This window comes from Podarcis cretensis (genome assembly GCF_951804945.1).
Source record: "Podarcis cretensis genome assembly, chromosome: 4".
NCBI lineage: Eukaryota > Metazoa > Chordata > Lepidosauria > Squamata > Lacertidae > Podarcis > Podarcis cretensis.
Genome location: NC_137173.1, coordinates 98932120 through 98958111, shown reverse-complemented (window position 1 = coordinate 98958111; position 25992 = coordinate 98932120). Strand labels below are relative to the sequence as shown.

The 25992-nt window shown below is 44.4% G+C and overlaps 1 protein-coding gene across 8 annotated transcripts in view; it reads right to left on the bottom strand.

The window, feature by feature from the left end:
• The window catches only part of DACH1 (dachshund family transcription factor 1), a 372289-nt gene extending 360143 nt beyond the window's left edge, over positions 1 to 12146 (bottom strand). For all 8 annotated transcript variants that reach the window (XM_079972643.1, XM_079972639.1, XM_079972640.1 and 5 more), the window contains exon 1: positions 11388 to 12146. In XM_079972643.1, coding sequence (XP_079828769.1) covers positions 11388 to 12124 — 737 coding nt within the window. In that variant the 5' untranslated portion in view covers positions 12125 to 12146. The remainder of the gene's footprint in view (positions 1 to 11387) is intronic.
• Positions 12147 to 25992: the final 13846 nt, after the last annotated feature.

The following is a 25992-nucleotide window of genomic DNA, read 5'->3' as shown; positions in this document are numbered from 1 at the left end:
GCCGAATTGCTGCTGTAAAGATGAATGTATTGCCGAAAATGCTTTTCTTATTTCAAACATTACAGATTGTGGACAAAACAGAGTGTTTCCGGAAGTGGCAGAGAGATATTTCTAAATTTGTCTGGCAGGGCAAAAAGCCCAGAATTAAGTTTAAGATATTAACTGATGCGAAAGAAAGAGGGGGCTTTGCCCTGCCAGACTTAAGGCTGTACTATGAATCAGCAGCTTTTTGCTGGTTGAAAGATTGGCTGCTTCTCGAAGACACTGATGTACTAGATCTGGAAGGTTTTGACAATGCGTTTGGTTGGCATGCATATTTATGGTATGACAAGGTTAAGATCAATAAGAATTTCAAGAACCATATTGTCAGAAAAGCAGTGTTTAATGTCTGGACAAAATACAAAGACTTATTGGAAAACAAAACTCCAAGGTGGCTTTCACCATTGGAAGCTAAGGCCCGGAAAAGACTCAGTATGGAGGCCAAATGGCCGAAGTATTGGGAAATATTAGAAAAAGATGGAGATAATTGGAAATTGCAGAGTCAGGAGAAAATGAAAGACAAAGTGCGAGATTGGTTACATTATGCTCAGATTAAAGAAGTTTTTAAACTTGATAAAAAGTTAGGATTCCAGGTGGAAAAATCGAAGTTAGAAACGGAACTGTTAGAGCCTAAGACTAAGGTACTCTCAAGAATGTATAACTTGCTGTTAAAATGGAACACACAAGATGAAATGGTTAAATTGGCTATGATAAAGTGGGCACAGGACATTGGGTATAATATTATGTTTGAGGACTGGGAAAAGTTATGGACCATTGGGCTGAATTTCACTGCATGTAATGCTTTGAAAGAAAATGTAATGAAAATGATATATAGATGGTACATGACCCCAGTCAAACTTGCAAAAATATACCACTTGTCTGATAATAAGTGTTGGAAATGCAGGGAAAGTGAAGGAACGTTCTTTCACCTCTGGTGGACTTGCCCTAGGGTTAAGGCCTTCTGGGAAATGATATACAATGAGCTGAAAAAGGTATTTAAGTATACCTTCCCTAAGAAACCAGAGGCCTTCCTTTTGGGCATCGTTGACCAGAGGGTGCTAAGGAATGACCGAACATTTTTTATGTATGCAACAATAGCAGCAAGGATACTCGTTGCGAAGCATTGGAAAACCCAAGATCTACCCACACTGGAAGAATGGCAGATGCAACTGATAGACTATATGGAACTGGCTGAGATGACTGGCAGAATTCGAGACCTGGGAGAGGAGACGGTGGAAGAAGATTGGAAGAAATTTAAGGACTATTTGCAAAAATATTGTAAACTGTATGAATGTTAAGGAGGATGCTTGATCTCAAACAACTTGGCACCATTGAATTAGATAAACTGAACTATGAAGATAAGCTAAATTTAGGAAAAAATCAACTTTTAGATAATGATTAGGCTAAACTAAAAAGTTTTAAAAAGTCAAATGAATATATCTAAAATTTAAGATATAACATTGGAAAATTAGATAAGGTGGAGACAAGGTGATAAATTGCTGAATTAATTTTTATATCTTGGAACGTAGGAGAGGGAGATGTGAGGAAGTCCAAAAAGGATAAGAAAATATGTTATGAAATGTGATTTTTTTGTATGTTTCGTTTATTATGTTATAATTTAAAAAAAAACAACTATTAATAAATATTATATAAAAAAATAAAAATAAAAGAGGATTGGACAAAAAAAGGTGGAAAGGGGAAATAGGTTCTGCAACAGAATAACATCACTTCTCTAAAGGAGATGGGTTTTCTCAACAATATACAACGCAACAGGGAAATTGCATCCAGCTTCTTCACTGGTAAACACTTTTTGCCACTTTAAAATTATGTCTCTCTTCATTTTCACTAACTTCAAACTACACCCCACCCAAGGCAGACTGCAACTGCACTTAGGTGAAACAAACAACAAGTGATATTATATTATATTATATTATATTATATTTTATATTATATTATATTATATTATATTATATTATATTATATATCTTCTTCTTCTTCTTCTTCTTCTTCTTCTTATTATTATTATTATTATCTGTAAAATTTGTGTATCACCCTTCATCCAAATATCACAGGGCAGTTTACAATATAAGAACTCAAAAATACATACCATAATAACAAGCATAAACAACAACAACCCTACCCACCGTGTTATTGTTTATTAAATTTCAGTTCATAGCAATGAAGTCTGCCATACTCATTTCCATGGAAATGTTTTATGGAGAATCATACAATGGCCCGTGCTGGAAGGTTTAGCAGAAGCAACAGGGAGTCACACAGAGAGTAGCTAAATGACAGAATTTGGTAGCTGCCAAATGACAGAATTTGGTAGCTGCCAACTTGGATTCCTTTAAAAGCTGGTGGGCCAAGAGTAGCCAACGCGGTGCCCTCCAGATGTTGTTGGACAACGACTCCCATCACCCCTGACAACTGGCCATGCTGGGGCTGATGGGAGTTGTAGCCCCACCACAGCTGAAGAGCACCACAGTGGCTACCCCTGCTTTAGACAAGTTCATGGAAGATATGGCTATCCAGGGTGGCTCTGTGCTACCTCCTGGGCGAGAGGCCGTCTCCCTCTGTATGCCAGTTACTGAGGAGCACAAGTGAGGAACATGCTGTTGGGTTCAAACACGTTTTGCAGACTTCCCACAGGCACCTGGTTAGCCACTGTGAGAAGAGAATGCTGAACCAGATGAGCATTCGGTCTGGTCTAGCAGGCTTCTTCTTAAAACTGTGGTCCTTCAAGACAGTGTGTTGAAAAATATTCCACGGACTCCAATGGGATTTAATGTCCCAAATTAGACCAGTGAGAACTGTAAGAGAGTAAACAATTCAAGGATCCCAAATGACAGGTTCAACCCATGCATGCTAGTCAAGTTTTACTCAGAGAAGACCTACTGATATTATTAAATGACCCAACTTAGCTGTGTTCACGAATTTCAATGGGTCTACTCTGAGTGAAATCTAGTTGAAGACCATTCCATGTCCCATTAAGTTTGGAACCAAAGATCTACTTATATTACAGCAAACTCATTTAAAAAGGAATAGTTAATATTAGGTTTGACCAATGCCAGTGAAAGGATATCAGAGTCCTGCTAACAAACCATTTAAAAACTTTTGAAAATATTAAAGACACATCATCAGATGAAAGTTACACCATCACTGCAGTTCTGCAATGCTTCACATATGCATAGAAATCTATTGTTAGCACACACACACACACACACACACACACACAAAAAACAACACACCTGTCATTTCTAACAGGGCTGGAAATATGGAGCCTGACTTAACCTAGAAAACACGATTACAGTACAATCCGATACATGTCAATTCAGGAGTTAAGTTCCACTGAGTTCAATGGTACTATATGCATTTATAGCATAGCAAGCTTTTTCACATATTCTCCATTCTTCACAAAATTCATAACAAAGATTACAGCATGGTTGACACAATGTACAGTTAAATAGGAATTAAGTCTAAATTTAACCGGAATGAGTCAGGCTGATGAACAGAAAATGTATCAGTATTACGATATGAGACTCATTTTTAAAAAAAGAACACTCAAATGAGCATTCATAGGATATAGTCGAGTTCCGTAAACTCACTTGATAAAACACTGGAGAGAGAGAGAGAGAGGGAGAGGGGGAGAGGGAGGGAGAAAGAAAGAGAAGCTTATTTGTAATAGGCCCTCAAGAAATATCTAGATTTGTTGCCTGGCAGATATCGACTTTTTGTAAATTACTCTTTGTCACATAGGCATGTATTTAGGCAACTTAAAACCTGTCATCAGTTTTTTGTTTTATCAGCCCACATTATATTGCTGTTTCAGTATGCAAAAGTAGAGATTATTTTTGGAGGGTGAGGATCTGTCCATGAACAGGACTTGCCTGCCAAAGATATGCATGGAAGCATTTTAAAATCACGATTACAAAGTAAAGCAGATGAAAAAAGTTAGATGCTTTAAATAACTAATGACGAACAAAGCCAATTTGAACATAACATTTGTATCGGCCCTGTGGCTTAAAACTGACAGTTGAATGTTTGAGATTTTGGACTGACTTGTTCCTGTTATTTCTAACTAACTAATTTTCTTGTGTGGAATTCAACATTTCCCCTACATTCTCACCTTCAGAGAGAAATATTTGCATTTTTTTAATACAAAACCAGTCTTGCATGTGTGTTCAAGAATCACACTTACCTGACCTAGCCATTGCTATGGTAAGTTTATAAATCAATACTATAGCTCCAAAGGAAATGCAACCAATCTTAGATGATGCAATTTCTCCACTTCTGTCATACGTTACAAACCATGCATGACACATATGCAACACATTTCAGACAATGAATCAGAGGAATTTTGAGTGATATATTAAAGCACTAACAAAAAAAGGACAGGCAATACAAGACCATTATTAAATAGCAGAAAACAAACTTCTGTTGACAGCTATTTCAGAATATATGCCACACAATTTATCCTCACTGATTATGTAAACATTCAAGTAGTGCAAGAATTTACTGCAAAATTATGCAAGGTAAATTCCACATATCGGAGATCTGAATATTTTGATTTCCCACAATCAAAAAACAGGAATAGAACTAGAAGTGTTATTATTTGCCTCAACATTTTAATGCACAAGATTGTTGCATTGTCATTTGCAGTCTACTGCAATCCATATTTGACCTAAATATCAATGGCCTTCAATATCAATAAATCTACATTCATTAAAAGTCAGTATTATTAAATAACTTTTAGTAACACAAGTAGATAATCTTTCCCTGTAAAAAATATCATGAGATTTACAAATATGAAGTGCAATGTGGCGTTGAGATTTGCATGAGAAGTTAAAGCAAGAATTTATAAGTAACAAGCAACTGTGTGTCTCTTATTTCTTCTGAATATATTAGGTTGTAGCAGTTTCACAAAATTAAATTTGCTTTTTAAAAATAATAACTGTAAATATAAGCAAGCAATAACTCCCATTTGTATAACAAGTTGATGTCATTATTAATAAATAGAGCTATTTCTACTTGCAAAATGATGGCTATAAACCATATAATTTAAGCTAATCACCTGAGTGAGTCAAAAAGGAATTCTGCAGCCAAGTCTCTCAAACAAAGAATATATATTTACATCACTGCAATCTGGTAAGTGCAAACTAGGAAAAGACTCAATATCAACGTGAAAATCAAATATTTGAACAACATTATAATCACATACACTTCTCTGTGTTCTGCATCCATAAGTGTTGTGCAATAGGGGGGAAAATTATATAGGACCTACTGTACTATCAGTTGGATCCAGACTCATACTGAGAGTAGACCCCTTGAAATCAATGGGACGTAAGTTTGTTGTCTAACATGAAGTATAAGTGTATAAAATAATTTCAGTGGATCTACTTTAAACTCAAGGCTGGATCCAAGCCTAAAAGTACTGTAAGGAATTGTGATTCTGATGACAAAGCATTTCTATACTCTATATTTTAGAAAGCAAGAGTTTTGAAATCATTATTATCCTTTAAATGCTGCCCTTTAAGGTCTTTGTAAATCTTGGAACACACACAATTTTTAAGCAAGTGTGCTGCAGGATAAAATGCCCATTCCATGAATTATATACATTTGACTGTACTATTTATATAGAGGGGGGATCTAACTTTTAAATAAAAAAGTGGGAAACTTCACTAAAGTGTGTCATGCAGAAAAGAAATATTATCTAATATTGGCTCCTCTTGCATATTATTTTTGCAGCAAAGCTTTGCGAAGACAGACCTATTTGTGTGTGACCTCCTGGTATGCTGTACTCCAAAAGCCATTAGTTCTCATTCCTACAAAAAGAACTTGCGAACGTCACTAGCAATTCTTCACTTTTACTTTGCCTGTCGGTGTACCCATTGAATAGCATCTTGTAAGATCAGCAAAAGGTTAGGGAACAAATCCATATTCACACAGGGCCTCATCCAAAAGCTATGCCAACCAAAGGGTTGCTAAAGATGAAGATGATTATGTTTTAGGAGAAAACACCAAGAGTTCTGAAATGAATTAGTAAATCTAGCAGCCAGAGAATTAAGCCTAGCTGCAAAACATTGGCGTTTGTTTCAGTCATCACTCATGAAAGCTGACAGCCAGCCTCAACCCACGAACTAATTAAATCAGAGAATTTGGATTTAGGAACTTAACTTGTACCGGGGACTGATGGTATCCTTAGGACTGCAATTCTAAGCACCCTTGCTTACATAGAGTAAAAGTCCCTTCTGAACTCAGTGGAACTTGTTTCCAAGTAAGCCTACATAGTACTAGGCTGTAAACTGGCTTAAATCTAAGTGCTTTTACCATGTGCGCTCTGCTGACTGACCTGCCCATTTGATTTTTGCCACCTTCTAGTCTGATTTTTCATCACTGTTTCCTACCTGTTCTGTTGCTGGTCATTTCTTAGTTCCTACACATTTTTAATTGACCAAAGCCAACTCTATTCTGCTCCAATATTATTCGGATTGCACAATATGCATTCATATCATCATCCCTTGCTTACATTAAAAAAGAGAGAAATTGTTCTGCCCTTAACAACAGCCTCTGACAGAAACCTAATCTACGGAAAATGATCTTTGCAGTATTTTTTTGGACTAAACTACTACATAGAATCATACAAGTGTCTAGAGCCAAAGGGCATACAGCTCAGAGGCACATTAAGACCAGAAACTTAATGCCTAGTTGGCATCATGGAAATATTTGTATAGGAAATACACTGCGATTCAGAAATCTATGTTAAAATGCCATTATTTTTCTAATCCACATCTGTTAATAATATTCAGAAAATAGCCTTATGTCCTTTCTAAAAGAAAGCAATATATTACAGCGCAGATAATTCAGGTAAGTACAAGCACTTTGCGTAAATAAGACGTTGTAAATCAGACACTTTCTTTATAAGCCACATGGCTTCTCTTTTAAAAAAGATGTCGCTTTTCATACAGATAAGTTGATTTAAGTACTTCACAGCAACTGATGACTAATGAATCAAAACTTATTAAGGGAAACCAAATTGGTTTATTATTCACAACAAATTAATAGCTTTTTTGAAATATCATTTGATTAAACTGTATATTAGCCTTGACTAAATGGTTAGCATCATCAACTCCCTCCAACCACAGCCACCCAAAAAAGATGTTGACCAAGGTTGTCAGCTTACTGAGATGTGTACATAACAATAATATATTTGCTTTGAAGTTACATTTTATCTCACCCATAAATGCTTTTTTTTTTAAAAAAAAAATGTATTTTAGATAACTCAGTGATGACAGACTATAGATAGTTTCCAAAAGGAACGTAGATAGGCAGGGATGTTTGTGTGCAAATGAAAAGTAACAAAAAGGGAAAAATTAATTTTTAAAAAACAGTACCACAAATTGATGAGGCAACCGTTTGCCCTTGACGTATTGAAAAATACTGCTTCATTTGTACATGTTTACTGAAGGGTTTTTCAATAAACTTATTTGCTTAGCTTACAGAAGCGACGGTTTATCAGCTTCACTCTTACTGAAATTAATCCTTCGCCATGCTGACTTACAATAAAACAAGCACTCAAAATCACAGAAAGAGGCAGTAAGCCACCTCCTTTTTGGCTGCAATCCTCAGAACACCTCACTGGAACTTGGAGAAAACTTACATAGGATTGTGCTGCTTGTTCCAAAATCATGCTGCAGGTATGTGGAAGTCCAGGGACTTGACCCACTAACATATATAGACTCACAAACAATGTTGCTTACACCTGTTAGGCTACAATCCTATGAACACTTTTCTGGAAGACTTGGAACCCAATGGAGATTACTTCTGAGGAGACATTCCCCGGATTGCACTGCTAATGTTGTGCTGATGTTTCGCTTATGTCTAGGATATTTGAATTAACCAGCTGAGCATTCTAACCTCTCAATTTTTAGTGTAAAAATGGGGGGGGGGGTCCCCTACCGTGCTCTTTGCTTCTCCCTTTAAAAAGTGTCTCTACTATTCTAACTTAATTCAGTGAGGAAGAAAACACAGCCATAACAAAGCGCAGTAAAATAACAAGATGAGAAGTCAGAGGAGTTAACTCTAAAAGTACTGCTGCATCGTAATAACCCCCAATATAAGAAGAAAATATTAAAGTGTAGAGATTCTACATCTTCAAAGAGGGGAAAGCGTTAACTGGAAACGATTTAGAAAACCTGATCTAAAGTTTCACACGCAGCTGTCTGAAAAAGTCTCAGGATTCTCAGCTGAGAAATCAAGTCTCCCAACCACACTGCTATTCACACACAACTGTTTCCATATTGTTGGGGTTTTTTTTGTTTTGAACCGTATCAGGAGTCTGCGCCCCAGTTCCAACCCCTGAATCCTAAAACTAACAGAATCAGTGCTAATGCCCTCAGACTTGAACTTTCTGTTCTAAAGGGGTTTGTTATTTTCAACAATAGGAATGTCCTCTTTTGACAGATTCATCCCCCTTCCTTTGCTCCCCCAGCCCCACCCACTCCCCTCTTGTGCCAAGCAAATCCTAACCTCTCTTCTTTCCTCAGTATAATAATCTCCAGTGGAGGAGAGGGGTATCTTCTTCACTACCTAATTCCTAAACTCTGAAACAAGGTTGGGTTCTGGGCTATCTGCAGATGTCTAAGGAACAACTGTGGCACGAAAAGTCTGGTGGCGAGAGAAGAGGTAAATGTGCACCTCTAGACAAAATTTATGTAATTACTTGGCACTTGGAAAACTTTTTCTGGTTTAACAGCACTGTCTCTACACAAACACACACACACACACACAGAGGTTCCATAGGAAAAGCTTTAAAAAAAACTTGTAGGTTCGTGTTGGGCAAACTTCTGCTCATACGACTTTTGAGTCATACAAAGTTTTAACCAGCAAAATAATGAGGAAAGAGAACTGTCTCATTTATGTGCAATTCAAATAATTAGACCAAAAAAATGCACCTACTGGAAATGGATATTTCCCAATTGTTTTCTTCCACAAGTTAACTAAAGACTACAGGGGTATATTAAACAAAACAAATGTGCTAAGAAGAACTAAAAAGACAAGGCCCATTTTACAATCTACCATCCCAAGCATCTTTCCTTTAAGAGAACCTTTAAATTTCCTTTTGATTCAGAAGAGCTAAAGATGTATCAGGACAAAATGTTCCTGCTTTTTACTACAGATTTTCAGCATGTTTTAGAGATGTTAAACTTGGAAAGAAGGTTTTGTTGTGTGTGCATACATGTGACCATTTAATTGTAGAAGGATAACTCATCTGATCACCAACTCAAGAAACCCACAACTGACTTTTTTCATTTGATTCAGTTATACTGAAACTAGCTTAAAATTAAATCTGAATTTAATACCAGTATGAATTTAATACCAATTATCTTAAAATTGAATCTGGGCAAAAATATGTGCCACTTTTTATATGGAAGAAACTCTGTGTTTATACTTACTAATATGAAAATTAGGAATATTAAGACTGTGAACTGAACGTTTTATTTCTATTTCATGGAGAAACCTTTCTGCCCAATGACTACCTGGCTTGTGGAAAGTAGTTGGCACTTAAGTCTCCAAGTAAGTGGTTTTGCTTAGCATCCTTACATATGTAAAGAGAGAACCCATTATAAATTATAAATAGCATGCTTGCTCCCCATCTATAAATAGAGACATATTATGAGAAAGGCATATGAGCTTTATGATCACAGATTGTGTATCATGCTCCCAGGTACTATGCATGCTTTGTGAGGAAATGTGTAAATTAGAAAAATATAGACTTGATTTATATCACACTTTTTCTTGCTGATTTTTTTTCAAATCACCAATCATGGTGTATCTATGAGCATTCTTTTGCCCTCATGTTTTAAATTCAGTTCTTCCACCACAGCTCCCTCTTCAGTCAAATCCACTTTGCTACTACAAAGGTCCTTTCTCTATTTCCAACTGCCCAGGGTCATCAGCTATGTTTGCACAAGCAAAGTATAGGATGGCAATTGTCTGCAGAAAAAATGGTATTCACTCAGAGCTTCCCATAAACCTATGCCTATCTGGTGGGTCTTATTCTGAATAAATAAAGCACACATCCTAATAACGATGGTTTGTCCAGCGTCACTCAAAATTAAGTCTTCACTCTGCATAAGCATGCATCAAAGCAGTACACAAAGTCCTACTTTTTAAAACCTGACTAGAGAGGGTTATTTATTATGTCTAAGTTACTACTTAACTCCTATCAGTCCTTAACTCAAATCAACACCACAGTTAAGTGGTTCTCTGTCTTGTGAAACCCTGACATCAGTAAGGCCTGCTTACACTGCCTAGCAGCAGTGCTACTGGTGCTTTTCAAAAGATACATATATTTCTAGGCATGGGTGCATAGGATGGGAAAGCGCATATGGGTGCCCTGAAATAAACAAAGCCCCCACCCACCCGCTCCTCGCTCCCTTCTCCTTGCTCTCTAGGCTAATCTACTTCTTTACTAGAAAAATGGGCAAAGATCAGGTTGCAAAAATTGAAGATTTGAAGCTTTTGATAAAAGCCTTTACAGTCAGAAGATTAGTAATGTCTTACTGATAAGGATGGGATGAAGTGTTGTCACAGCTTAAAGGACTCAATTCTGAAACTTTTTGTCAGTGTGTGAAGATTCCCAAGTCCTATTGTGTGCCTTATTTGGAGTGTGCCTTCCTCAACAGCTGCAAACTGGATTGAAAAGGTGCCCTTGTGCAGGTGTCTTGGTTCCCCCACCCAGTGACAACACTTGTGCAACATCTGGGGGCAAGGAACTTGGACTTCCATGCATCTGTTGGAACCCTGGGCACCTGCCAACTAAACACTGGGCCTGTGTGCTCACCTCTATATTAAAAGTGTGTCATCCATCCTTTTCCCCTTCCAAAGGAGATTGACAGAGGGGGCGGGAGACTTCCAAGTGGCAACAGAAAAGGGTCAGGTTTCCATTTCATTTTAGTAAGGCTCCAATGCTGAGCTTGCTTCCAAGGGAGCCGAACTGCACTTCTGCAGCCACTTACCTGGGAGCAAGCCCAAGCGAACTAAAGTGGAGGGTCACTTCCACATAAACCGGTCTGTAAGTCCCGCTGAACTTTTGAGCCAAACATGTTCAGGGCTGAGCTGCACGTGTTTACATGCAGCAGCAGAAGAGGCAGAGATCGCCCTAGAGGCGCTCTGAGCAAGAGTGTGTGTGTGTGTGTGTACTTATTAGAGAGAAGAGCTCGGCGGGGCGTTTTTAGAAGCTGCGCAAAGCGCTCCAGAGGGGCGCCCGCTATTTCCCACCCCCCCCACCCCCTTTCCTTTCTCTTTTTCCTTTTCGCTTTTATTCCGCCTTTTCTGCACGCGCTTACCTGGCGTTGGTGCAGTCGTTGTAGAGGGTCTCGAAATCCTTCCTGGAGATGAGCTTGCAGCGGTTGACGCCGGGCTGGATGGCGCCCAGGCCCCTGAGGATCCGGACCTGCTCCACGTTGCAGACGACGGGCGTGATCTCCAGGCGCTTGAGCTTGGTGTAGACGGTGTGCAAGCCGCCCACCAGGTGCTTGAGGAAGAGGTCGAAGGCCTGAGGCAGGCAGATCAGCTCGCAGCCCTCCACCGTGAACGAGGCCACCTTGGCGCCCCGGAGCTCCACCATCTTGCACTCGTTGTTCTGAGGCGTGTTCTCCACCGGGGAAGGGGTCGAGTACACCGGCTTGCCCGGCACGCCGACGCCGGCAGAGGTGCCCGCGCTGGGCGCAGGTGGGGGGCCGCCGCCTGCTCCGCCTGCGCTGGAGGCTCCTCCGCTGGAAGCGCTGCCGGTGCCCAAGCTGGCGCTGCCATTGCTCTCCCCGCTTCCGTTGCTGGAGGCGGCTGTGGCGGACGCCGCCGCCGCCGCCGCCGCCGCCGCGACGGGCTCCGTCCGGAACAGGCTGGCCGCCCCCGACGAGGCCGCCGCCGCCGCCGCTGCTACCGCCGAGGCGGCTGCGGCCGGCGGGGAGGCGGCCGACGAGGTGCTGGTGCTGGTGGTGGCGGTGCAGGCGGCCGAGGTGGAGATGGGCGGCTGAGGGGGCACCAGCTGCGCCGGCGGGATCAGGGGAGCCGGGGCGGCCATGGCCGCATGAGGCGGCGAGGCGGGAGCACCCCACCCCCTTCACGGAAAAGGGGGCGCGCAAAATCAGCGGAGAGGCGGGAGGCGGCAGTTGTGTTTGTTTATGGGGGGAAAGGGAGGAAAGTTGGCTCCCTCGCGCGCACCGTGGAGAGGGTTTAAAAAGCCATCTTTGGGGGCGGAGGGGAGCGGGGAAAGTGCGCGGAGGGGGGGGCGCAGAAAGAGAGAGAGGAAAGGGGGGGGGAGAAGCGTCCCGGCAGCAACTGTGAGGAGAAGGAAGGAGAAGTCCGCTTGGGAAAGTGGTGGAGGAGGAGGCGGCGCAGGAGAGAGGCGAGCTCGGTTTGTGGCGCGTCTCTTCTCTCGCCGCTGCTGCTGGTTCTTCTTCTTCTTCTTCTTCTCCGCCCCCCCCTCCCCTCTTCCTCACTAGCCCCTAGTTAAAAAGAGGAAGGAGGCGGGCTGCCGGTGCGGGGCTGGAGCTGTGAGCTCGCTCTCGCCGGGACGCGGAGCAAGAGCAAGAGGAGGAGGAAGGTGGAGGTGCGCGCGGGAGGCTGGGGCGAAGCGCCGGCTGCTGCTGCTGCTGCTGCTGCTCCGGCGGCTGCCAGCCTCTTCTCCTCGCTTCTCTGGACGTGGACGAGTTGTTGTTGTCACACGGTACAGGGAAAGGGGCGGAGCTCCGGCAACTTGAAATGCCCCTTTGAAGCGCGCCCCTGCCTCTCCCGCACCCGCGCGGCGGCGGGCAGGAACCTCAATTATCCAACCAGGAAGCCAAGAGCCAAAGGGAGAGAGGGAAAGCGAGGTGCACGGGGAGATCTCTCCTCCTCCTCCTCCTCCTCCTCTCCAGAAACCGTTAGATTGCATGTTTTCACGTTTCATCCCATCAGAGGTGAGCTCTGTAATTTTCCAATTCCCACTCTTCGCCCCCCCTCCCGCCTTCTCCCGCCCCTCCCCCAACGGTACTGGGGGGGGGGGGAGAAAGAGAAGCAACACGCTTGTCAACACGAGTTTGATGGAGATCGCGCTCCAAAATTGACCCAGGGACAAGCGGTTGGTGCAAGACACGAAGGGCCCAAAAGATTTTATTTATTTTTTTAAGTAAGGGGAAAGTAGCGCGCGAAGCAACAGCGCTCCTGTTTTCCTAAGTGTCACTTAGGACTTACTTGCAAAAACAAAACCCCGTTTCAAAAGCGAGGTGGGAGGATCGGAGTTGGGGGGGGGGATAACATGCTTTCATTTGTACGCTCCAGTCCTTTGAAGATAGTGAACAATTGCAGAGAGCGATTTGGGGGGGGGGAGAGAGGCTGGAAGTTGCATATTTGTTTATTAACGCTGCTCGGAGTGGGAAGGGAAGCGTCATAATTACCGCTCCTTAGAGCGCTTTGTTGTGCGAAGGGCTGGGATGAAACGCGAAGCGCACGGAGAAGAAAGAAGGGGATAGAACTACGGATATATATAGCATTTCCGGGAAATAATAGGCATTTATGGATCAAAGAGCCCAAGGTACTTACATTTAATGCAGTTGAGAAATAACATATGTTGTGGGAAGGGATTCTCAAAGCAAGAAAGCTGGCGGGGTAGACATATAGAAGGGGGCAGATGTTCGCCAATAAACTGCTGCAGCGAGTCACTCTCTCCCCCCCCCCCATATCGTCCTTTTCAGAAGGACAGAACCTCCGATTTGAATGTGTGCCTGTCTCTTTCTTGGGGCTTCCGCCTGTATTTTGACGGCTCCTCTGTTTGTCTTGTGTCCCTATTATTGCCGCGGGGGGGGGGGGGGGACGGACGACAGAAAGGAATTACCGAGCGCTGCTTTGAACTAGAGGTGAAGTAACTTTGCAAACGTTTCCTAAGCGGAGCGAAGTCTACACAGACGGCGCTGTGCCATCAACAGGTAGCAGCACCGCCGCCTGATCCGGGCTGAGATCTCTTTGGAAGGAGCGGCGCCGTCTTTACTTGGGAGTCAACCTGCGCAGAATCGGACTAGAAGGAGGCCTTGCGTCTTTTCTATGACTCTGGCCCTCGCGCTGCCAGGCTCATACGGGGGGGGGGGGGGGGGGAGCGATCTGCCGTGCGATGCGCTCAAAACTAAGGGTCTGGCCGGTGAGCCCTTGCTGGTGCTCAGCGGAAGGCTGCGCACCTGCTTACATCTGGCTGGCCCCATTGATGCGACGGGGATGGCGAGGGGCCTTGCGCTTGGCCTGGATCGCGCGCCCCGTCTCGTGGAGACGCCTCTCGCTCTTCCACCGAAAGCAGCAGGGCTCTCAAGCAGCTCTGGCAGAGCTCTGCACGTGGGAAGCGCGCTGCTGCTGCTGTTGCTGCTTTTGCGCCCTACCTGCAGCCGATGAATGACTGGGGCCCTTGGCCTGCGCCCTTCTGCTTCGTGGAGTCCGCTGGAGTTTTGCCACGCGGGTGGCGAAGCCAATAAGGGCAGAGAAGTAGTGGGGGGTGACACCGCTCGGAGCAGTGCCAACCAAGCCCAAAGCCTTCTCTTTCACAAGTCTGAAAGGAGAATCAATACCTTCCCTTAGGGCCCAATTGTTTATGGCTATTAAAAGCGCCACAAGCAGGCTGCGTAGTAAAGAGCTTGCTCTCTGCTAAACAATTTTGGGACCTACTGAGAAGGGAGACTCCGCTGGGGGAAAAGAAAAGCATTTTCCTGAAGCTGGATGACACATTTTAAAAAAGCAAAATGTGTGGCTGAAGATGAATTTGTAAAGTTTTGTTTTTTAAAAACTTCCATCTCTAGGAAACATTAGGAAAATAAAGCCAGGAGCCACCCCTCAGGCTTCCCATTTTCAGCTAAGGTTGAAATCATTGAGAGATGCTTGAAAGGTTGTTTTTCCTTATTGGCATAATACTGTAGTACTGTTCAAGCAGTGGTTGCGATGTCTTGGCTGGAGGCTGGTTCACTTCACCTGAAAGCATCTAGACTGCATGCTTTCTCATACTGAGAACTCAGGCTCATACCAGCATTTAACATCGTTTTCATGGTGGGGAGTATGTCCAATACCACATAATGTCACCATGGGTGATTTCAGACTCATGTATAAATTTCATATATAAAGTATTGGGTTGTACCATGTGTCATTTGAAAATGCACTGATTCCAACTTTAAAGTTTGGGCCTGCTTCCCATCATACATAATATGCTACAACAGGGCTGAATAAATAACCATGGTGACCCATATACATTTATTCAGAAGTAAACTCTATTGTTTTGAATGGGACTTACTCCCAGGTAAGTGAGTTTAGGATCACAGCCTAAACCACCCCTATGTGACTCCTGGCTGAATATATTGTGAACTGATGCCATTGAAAAGCACTGCATTTGAGATGATATGAAAGATCTGCCTGTGTTGCTTGATATGTGAAGACTCATTCACACATGCAAAGCACCACTTGAGGCTGCCTGCAGTTATTTTGTGAGGAATATGGAAATATGAACCAGGCCTGCGTGCCTGGCTCATACCTGCATATTCCTCAGTCTGCCTATGTCTGCTTTGCTGCATGGGTTGTGCACACATTTGAGATTCTGTGGCTAACTACAGCTTCCCCGGATAAGAAATTTCTGTTAGCACAAATGAAAAGTGCACATACATTTGCATATGGCTTTTCCTACATGGAAGTCATACTTGTATAGGAAATAGACATGTGTTCTTTATACTAAGTTGTATTGAAATCAATGTGTCATGCTGATAAATTGGCTTAGGAGTACAAAAGATCTTAAGCAGCAACTGCAGTCTGATTACGGAACCATTTTCTATGTGTATTATTTTATATGTATGTTCCATAATCTTCACTTAAGGACAAATAATTGATTAAAATATCTTGGAGAGGAGAAGAGTGGTCCTTTTAAAGTACGTGAGTACCAATAGCAATAAAGTATTTAAATCCATGGGTGTTTTGTAGGCGTTAAATTATTTTGGCTGCTTTCTTTACACCTTTGTATGACAGCAAGTCCAGTGGAATTGAGAACCTGCAATCAGTTTGTATAAGCCTCACCGATTTCACTATGGGAGGTCTACAGTGTTGAGACAGTCATTCTGACCTACCTTACAGGGTTGCTGTAAAAGTTAATGGCATACAGCTCAGTCATATATATGTTTACTCTAAGCCCTCCTGTGTTCAGGGGGACTTACTTCTGAGTCACAGCCACAGATTGCAGCCACAGGATTTGAAATGTTGTGAAGGCTGTCCAAGTTCTACACAAGTACAAGGTATTAACTTGTCCTACACAATACTGAAAATCAGTGGCAGTTAAAATTTACATCCTGGTCTGTTCAATGAATGGAAACACCAGTGTTTGTAACAAGCTTTAGAAAGGAATATTAAATAACAAATATTTAAACATGTGACAGGTGTCTCAAGACAGACACGTGGTGTGAAGTGGGCACCTTCGCTTTTCAGGTTAATTAATAAAAGGTGTGTTCTTAAAACATGACCTGCTGTTTCTAAGGCACCTCTTTTAAAACTTTCTTTAAACTGAAGAAATGGGTCATAATTTCAAGGCTGGAATCTTGGGTATCAAAAGCACAAGGAAAAGCCGAACAAGCTTGCTTTTGCAATGACAAGAATGTTGACTATAATAGCCGAGCCTGCCTTCATAAAATTAAGACTCTGTATTTGCCTCTTTCTGATTCCAGTGCAACCACTGGAAAGAAAAGATGTATTTGCCTCAAGGAGTCCACCTGAACAAACAAACAAACAAACAAACAAATGCTAAAGTATGAATAAAGACGTGAATTTTTGTTGATTGTGGTTGCACGTATGTTGTTGAACACCTATGAGGAAGCAAGGGCACTTTAACACAACTCATTCCGAAATATGCATATAAATAGGATTGCCGGGTACAATTCTGAGCATCGTTCCTTGCAAATAAGTGCCGCAGAAATAAATGGTTCTTACACAGGTTCGGGCACATCAAAGTATCCTGCAGTTGGTGTGAAAGGCTTCTCTCTCGCGTAACCACTGGTGCTTTTTTAATCTGCGCAAAGTGGACACACGTGAATTGCGAGTCCCGAGCCCAGTAACTCTTTCCCTTCCAGGGGCGACTTCTTCTCGCTTCACCTTCCTGTTCTTGGAGTGAGTCGAGTAACTCTGGTCTCCAGAGTCCTGAAGCTGCCAAGGGAACACAACCAAGAAATGGAGGAAGAGCCCCAACAAAGCTCTCTTGAAGTTTCATGCGTGGAGTCTGCACTCCTCAGCAAACTACTGGATCGGGGGTGGGAGGGTCGGCCTTGGACACACGGGACCTAAACGCCATTCCCACGACCTTTTGTCCACGGACTTCCAAAACTGGTCCAGTCTCGACGCAACTGTGCGCGTTTAGGACTAAGAGGCTAACGCAGTGCAAAACCCACCAATAACATTGCGTGGCTATGCGGCGCACTTTAAAACATGGCGAGGCTCATTTATTATTATCATTATAATTATTGTTACCCATCGGCCCCTTCAAAATAGGGTTTTCCTTCCCTGCTCTCTCCCTCCTCAGCAGGCGCATCCCTCGCGCGCCCGCCTTACTCCCAAGTAGCCCAAGTGAGAAGGGAACTTTCTCCGTGTGTGTCAAGTAGGAGACTTATGGTGTTGAAATCAATAAGACTGTTTAAAATTCAAAGACCTGCAAATCGTTCTGTTTGTCCTTTGATAGGGCCTCTGCTGATTAAAATGCGACCAAGAAAGCTTAATTGCTGCACTAATTAAGAAGTCTTTAATTTCTTTCCTGGAATATTGTTTGAAGCTGGGTTTCTCTTCTATTCCTCGCAGCTTGTTGAGGGCAGAATCTCTCCCCCCCCCCTCCCATCACTCCCTCTGACCCTTTCGATGAATAAACAATGCGCACTGGAAACAGTCAGATGAATAGATAGTGATCCTAATTTATTACTTTCCAAAACACCTGCTCCAGAGTGCGCTGCTTTACGAAGCCCGGGGCCGCGGAGGGACGCGTAAGATGCGCTTTAGACGACGCGCGTTAAGTGCTCTAACCGCACCTGAGTGACAGCAGATAAACGGGGGCGCAATTTCCTCCTGTCTCTCTCTTCCCCACCCCCACCCCCACCCCTCCTCACGCCTCTCCAACTTCTTCCTTTCTTTCCTCCTCTGTCGTTAGCGGGAAAGAAATATTTAAGCTCATCAGACGGACGAAAAAAATCCTCAGTTTTAGGAAAGGAAAGAGGGAAGACCGAAGCAAGTGTTGGGGGAGAGATGGGTGCCCCTCTTAAATTCATTACCATATACTTTCTCCCCCGGTTTATTTCGACTCCCCTCCCCTCCCCTGCTTTCCTGAGAAACACAATGACCCCATTATGCTTCGCCCCCTTCCTCCTGCCTATTGACCGATCTTTACCCAGCCATTTCTCAAAACTGGGGGGACGGACTCATGAATCTTGCCCTGTGATCAATAGCCCTTAAAAAGAGAGCGGATGTATTTATTCTGCGTTCCCAGCGTGCGCCTGCGTGAGTCAGAGAGGAGTGCGAGGTTAGGAAGGAAAGAGGCGATGCAACGCCAACCACCGTTTACTCCAGAGTAGCCTCAGTAAGGTAGACCCCCTGCACCGGGGGGAAGACCGGACACAGTTGGCGCGCAAGTTTCCGAGTTGTCCCACAAGTGGGCACGATCCAGCCAAAGCAACTTGCCTTTCCCACATGCTGCTTCTGTGTATTATCAGGGATTCTGCGAGAGGGGCTGGATCGTGTCCCATGTTGAGAAATGGGAGTGTCTGGGCGGGCGGTTTAAACGACTTAACGAGATACCCTGTGGATTGTGAATTAATTGTAGTATTTTTATTTTTTTTAATTGTAATTTTCAAAGATAGGCGCATGTTGTTGTTTTTTAATTTCTTTGCTTCTAATATGTTGAATTCCTGTCTTGCAGGGGGTTGGACTAGATGACCAGGGGAGCCCCCTCCAACTGTACAATCCTGTGATTCTGTGCGCCTCCTTTGGAGAGCCTGGCTCTGCGGAGGCGGCAGCCGCTGGGCTTCGAACTTCTAACACGGCGGTGGTGAACCAAGCCCCGCCTTCCCCTTCTATAAATACACCGAGGCTTCTCGTTGCTGACAGGACGACTAGATAACACGCTTAATACAAATACAAAAAGGCTGGTTGCCATTCAAGGCACGGCGGCTCTCTAATTATGTTTATTCTAATTGAAAGCAAAAAGGTTTGATTTTGCAGGGCGGGGGGGGGGGCTGGCGGAGGAGAGATGCCAGGGGAAGAATCTGAAACGACTTTTAGGCTGCTTGGGATTTATTTTTAGTAAGGGCAGCGGGCCCAGTGTGCTTCGCAAGCGTCTCCATCAATCTCCTGCTGAAGGAGAAAATAAATATATATATATATGTATATTATTTAAAAAGAGAGAGAGCTGTTGGGGAGGAAAACTCACATCTCCAACGGAGACCGTATATAATGCCCCCAGGGGTAAAGGAGAGAGAGAGAGAGACCCCAGTAACAGTGGAGTTTCCAGACTTCACGCAAATCAATTGAAGCCCACTCCTTATGGCCAGACTGCCAGATTGTTATGACTGCGAATTCAGTCGATCAAACAGTGCATTAGCACCCTCGCCACAAACAGGCTGGACACAAACAGCATCCGCTTTGGAACAACTAGCGTTATAGATCATTTGAAGCAAACACAAACACACACACACATAAGCAAGCCCGGAGGCCCCAGCGCAAATGCGGATCCTTCGCTCAAACGAAAAGTGGTGCCAAATAAATGCGCAGCGCAATCCTAAGCACCATGTTTAATCTGAAGGGGATCTCGGTGGGTTTCAATGTCTGCTTAGGATTGCAGCCTTAGACATGGTTTGCAGGGCGGAAAAGCCTCCAGGAGCTGGAGCAGACACGTCGTGTTAAAGTTCCGGCAGGCCGGAAGCTCCTTGAAGTGGATGTAAACTGCGAATTGGAAGTGGCAGAGGGGAGTCCAGTCTTTTCAGCGCCTTTGGTAGCAGGAAGCTTAGAGCCCCGGCCCTTTGAAAGCTCGCAGCTCTTGCCAAGGAGCAAGTTCCTTTGAACTCGGTTGGGCTTCCTCGCGAGTAAGCTTTCTTTGGGTGCGAAGCGGGTAGCTACGTGGACGAATCTGGGGAAGCCCAATTCAGAAACGACCCTTCCTCACGTCGAGGCCCTGGTTCCGAGCTCATACAGACGAGCAAACGATTCCGCGGGGTTCATCCTCGCCCGGGTCATTTGTGTTAACTTACATAGCCGTCAGAAGTCTTTCAGCCACGCATCAATGGCCAGCGCGTGTTGGAAGTGGTCGTCTGAATGAGCTCTCCTTTGGCTCTGGTCCTTGAAACTTTTTGCGCGTCGTGTTTAGGAAATCTCCATGCTGCAAGGGTTTTGCCCTAAGCTTCCGGCTATTCACCCAGCCTCCCCCCAGCCCAGTTCTCTCTCTCTCTGCGGGATTCTGCTGTCCCCCCCCCCTCAACTTCTTTCTCATGCGAACCTTACAGGCTGCGCTTTATGTCAGGGAACTTTATTTTACGCGCGGGAAGTAGTCCGGAGATATTGATCTCCAAAAAACCCTACTCGGTGCGCACCACGCTGCTGCTTCTTGCAGCGTCCGCGCCCTTCCTGCGGTGCAGGACATGCCCGGGACCATCTTCTCTATATGCGACCATCCACGCAGGGAAGCGGTGGGGCTGGGCGACGGAGGCGCCGAGCGAGCTTTCCATCTCCGGGGCGCGCAAGGGCGCGCGGGCGGAGCCGCTGGCTGCTGCTCGCCGCTGACCGGAGAGGTGCCTTAAGGCGCTCCCTGACGCCGCTCTTTACAGCCGAGTGGGGATTTTTAAACATGCCTCTTTAAAGGGGGAAGTAAAAGGGACATCCCTCGACTCCACAGCGCACACGTTCGGCAGATGGCATCAGTTCAGGCTGAGCGGAGAGGGCAGAGATGCGAGGCTTGCATCGCTCTGCGTCTCTTCCGCGATGGCCACGGACTCAAGGATGCCCAACAGGGATGCCATGAGGGGCAGGCAGTCTCCGGCTCCCGCGAAGACAGGAGATGGAGCAGGAAAGATGGCACGGGGGAGCGCGCAAGGGCGGCGTTTCTGGCTCCCTCCCTGCGCTTCGCGCGGCGCTCCGGGGCTGAGAAGATTCGCGCGGCGCTCCGGGGCGAGGAAATCCGGACTGGACCCTGGTTTCTTTGGCCACAGGGGCGGCGCACCCTTGTCCCCGACGCGCCCGCTTCTAATCCACATATCCTACTAGTTAATGCCCGGCATCCGGATCACACCTCGTTTGGAACAAGGATCACTTGAAGTCCGTCGGATTTGTGCCCAGTTGCGTTTCAATCTGGGAAGGAACTCGCCTCTCCTTACCCATGGGAATCTTTCAAACGCAAATCTTTTGTCTCGTTTGCCCCTAGAGCAGCGCCAGATTCTTGAGACGCGCACATGCACACCTTCTTTTTAAATCCGGAGTAACTCCCAGAGTAAAGAGTGTGGTTGTAAAGAGTGGAAGCGAGTAATCGCTCCACACAAAAGACCCCTGGGAGAAATCCTCATTTTCGTGCACAGATCTAGAACGTGTGGTTTGGAGTAACTAATTCATGTTTATTGATCTTAGTAAGATTTAGCTCTTGCGAAGCACCCTAATACGTTTGAAACTAAAAGGTGGGAAGTAATAAGGAATAGTTTTTTGGGTGTGTGTGTGTTAAAGTTAGGGCTCCTTTGCGTTCCGACGGCGCGCAGGTGCATTTGCGCAAGTTCAGTTCCATTTGCTTTCCAAGAAAGTGTATTTAGGATCGCAGTCCAGGCCTCTCTTCCTCCTCTCCTGCCTCTTTTGTTTTCCTCCTTCCTTGTCTGACGACGAGGATCACCCTCTCCCCTCCCCCTTGAATGAACCTCAAAGTCTTTTTTAGGAAACAAAACCCCCACCGCTTTGCAGATCAGTCAACTTCCACGGCTCGCCCCCTTCCCCCCCCCCGCCCCGCTCCCCAAATGACGCAACAGTTTGCGGTGTCTTAATCTGCGGGAAGAAACGTGCTATGGAACTCCAGAGGTAAACCAGATTTCTGCCGGGGAAGAATGGCTGACAGTCAAACGACTGAACTGCTCCGAAGCTAATTGTTTCCCTTCTAAAAACGCGCACTGGGGAGGCTTTTCACCAGGGCTTGCAAAACGCCGCTGCTGCCACATGACAAACGGGAGGAGGGCGGCTTTCAGCTGATGCCCAACATTAACTCAACGTTTTATTTAATAAAACAGTGCTTCTCCTCGCCGCCACTTCTTCTACTCCCCACCACCCTTTTAAAACCTCGTTGGAGAAGTTTCAGACCTGGATAGAAATTTATATTATGAGAGACTTATATAAACCCTTTGCAAAAAAAAAAAAAAAAGCAAAGCAAAGCGTGGCGCGGGGGGGGGGGTGATGAGAGGTATTGTAATGGAAGTGCTGACACCATCTTAACCATAGCGTTGTAAACGGCTATGCTATAATATCCATTAAGCAGAAAGAAAAATAAGATGGTTGATCAATAATTTATACCCAGAGTACCAACTGCAGACATAATAACTGTAATGTTTGCAAAGCAATCTCTCGCTCTCCAGGCTTTAACAGTAAACTCAAACTAGCCACGCTGTTAATTTCCAATCTCCCCCCCCTCCTTTCCCAGCTCCTCTTTTTTTCCAGACGAGAATACAAACAAATTACTTAAAAATTCTATTTTGCTCCTCATTTAGCATGCCTCACATGGGATCCGGGAGCAGGAATTTAATTATGATGTAACTCGGAGTGATTGCAGGGTGAGGCAGAGCTGGGAAGAGGTGGCAGAGCAAGCCAAGGAACTAGGTTGGTGGTGATGGGCACGTTTCTAGTTTTTTAAAAAAGGAGTTTTTAACAACCACGGCCGGGGGAACCAATGCTCTCCCCGCTCCTGCAACACCCCGCCCGGCGAGGGAGAATCAAATGATGTAAAACCTGCCGGGCTTTGGGTCATCTCGATTCTTTGCAGTTATTCACACATGAAAATGGAGTGACACAGCTCAACTTCAAAGCAAGTCCCTGCGCTGGGCTGTGTTTTTCTTTTTTTAAAGAGCCACTGTGGAAACACAATACCCCATGGGACGATAAGAATCAGTTTCACAAAACAATACCCCTTGCAGTTGAAAGAAAGAAAGAGAGAGAGAGAGAGAGGAGGGGGAGGCTTGGAAAATCAAGCCCTTTTGCTGCTAAGTGGGGGGGGGGGGCGATCTCCCAGCACCCACGCAGAGACGCGATCCTAAGCACGCTTCCTCGCAAGGAAGTCCGGTGGAGTCCAAAGGACACCACGTAGTGTGTTCAGCATTGTACCCTTGTGGTCTGAGCTGCAACCCAAGGAACACTTACAAGGGAGCGAGTCCCACTGAGATCAGTGTGGTTACTTCCCAGAATAGGAGAGTGACATGTTCAGCTCTACGTTGTTTCTTGTCGTTTGCAGAGAAGCTTAACCAGCCATTTCCACTCAGTTATAATGGTGCACCCAAGGCAAAAGTATTTGCTTGGCGCAAGCTCCGTTGAAATCACCCAAATTCATGCACTTAAGGAAAAGCCAGATCTCAAAACATGGGGAATTCTCTTTTACACACAAGAAATTTCCATAGGCTTAATCGGATACGTGGAATTGGCCTGTTGTTGGCTGAATATCCATTTCATGGATAAATTTCATGTGTATTACTCCCCAAGCACACATGCCGGTCATACTTTAAAATAATGGGTGTTTTTACTCAGAGTAGGCCTATTGAAATGAATGGACCCAACGTAGTCATGTTCATGACTATCAATGGGGTCCACTGGGGGGGGACCTTAATTGGGTTGTATGCAGCACCACTCAAAGCAGACCCATTGAAATTAATGGACCTAAGTTAGTTGTTTTGATTAATTTTTGTGGGTTTGCACTAAGTAAAATAGATACAGCCCATTTACTTGGAAGCAAGAGGGGTTTATACACCCAAGTTAGAGTGCATAGGATTGCAGCCTCAGCTGTAAATAAATTCCACTGGAATCCATGGGACTTACTGTCCCATAAAAGCTCTCCTTCATAAGAAAGAGGGGTAGGTAGCAAATATTCAGATACGGGAAGGAAAAGTGTGTTTGAGCTTCTTTCTCAATTTAGGCTACATGTAAATAGGATTTAACAGCAGAACAGTACGTGGAAGAAGAATTGTGTGTGCATTCTAGCCAATCTAGATTCACCCATCACATTGAAGTCTGACTGGAGCCCAGCCTGCTTTAAGGCACACACAAGAAAGGACCCTTTAAAAACTAATGGCTTTGGACTGTGGCTTCAGTTGCAGCTCATTGTTCAAGGACCAGCCTTTAAACTCATTTGAAATCAATGGGATTTGTGCACATGTAATTGGGCTCGATTGAAAGTTTCTTTCTTGCATGTCAAAGAATGGATTTGTCATCTGGGATGGCTGAAAAAAGGAAGCTCTGCCAGAATAAACTCTGCAAAACAAACTTGAAATCATTTGGCGATGATGGGTTCAAAAACTTCAAAAGTTATTGCAGCTTGTCTCTCCATAAAGCCTCTTACTGTTTTGTCTTACTTTTTTTACTCATTTCCTGAGCGCTCTTTTTTTTTAAGCAATGGAATGCAATGACTTTGCTACCCCGAACCTCAAGTTGTAAAATGGTATATTATTCTTTGAACAGTTGCACTTGGAAAGGAACCAGTAATTTATATGAGAAGTGTTTGATTGCTTGCTTATCCAGTGACCCATCACAGCTCAGCTCCTTCCAGAAATGGCAGAAAACAAAAGGCAGCTTAACAGTGGGTATATATACTGAGGCTGCGATCCAAAGGACACGTACTTGGAAGTAGGTGCTACTGTAATAAATGGTACTCATTCTCAAGTTAGCATCAAGGGGCCAGACTGAAGCAGTGCAAGCGAACATGATGAAGAGTGCTGCATCTTGTCAGTAATGCAGTTGAGTTGCCTAAAGGAAATAAAACGTAATTGGGGGAGAATCTAGCAAGCATTTCCAGCACAATTCTGTATACATGTTTCCTCCAAAGAAAGCTCAGTGGGGCTTACACTCAATGGGGCATAGGAATGCACTGTGAATCTCTTCACTGAAATGCATTGTATTTGAAAATGCTTCACTTTTGGCTGGTGTGTGCTAAATTTCACCAAAAGGCGCAGTGCTCTTAACAGCCCATTTGTCAGAACTCCCTTGAGTTTAAGTGATGAAGGTTGTGATCCTATACCCATTTACCTGGCAGTAAGACCCATTGACCTCAATAAGCAATGTATAGGATTGCATTAGATAAAAGGTAAAGGACTCCTGGATGGTTAAGTCCAGTCCAGGGTGACTATAGGGTGTGGCTCTCATCTCGCTTTCAGGTTGAGTGAGCCAGCATTTGTCCACTGACATTATAACATTGCAATCCTATACATATTGACTTAGAAGCAAAGTAGCCAACTGCTAGGGGTCAAGGTCCATTCAGGCCCCCAGCAAAATATCTGAGGGGGCCAGGCTCCACTAAGTTAATGGGCATTGCCATTCAAATGGTGCATGTGCGCCATGTCCTGTGATCAGTTATGTGGGGTAGGGCTTACCTGTCCCACTCCCAATTTTTTTTCAAGTTGTCACCCCTGTTTGGAAGTAAATCCCACTGTGCTCCAGGGGGCTTAATCCCAGATAACTTTGCACAGGATAGTAGTCTGAGATTTTGACCTTGATGTTATTACCACCATTATTACTCTTATTTTGTTTTTATATCCCACTGTTCCCTCAGTAGAAGCTGAAGGCAGTAACAAATAAAACCATAAACAGGTAATCAACATAAAACAATAAGCTATCAACTGAATAACAGCAGGGTGGGAGACAGCAAATTCTCCACAGAGAAGGAATTCCCTAACTGGGGTGCCACCACTGAGAAGGCCCTGCTTCAAG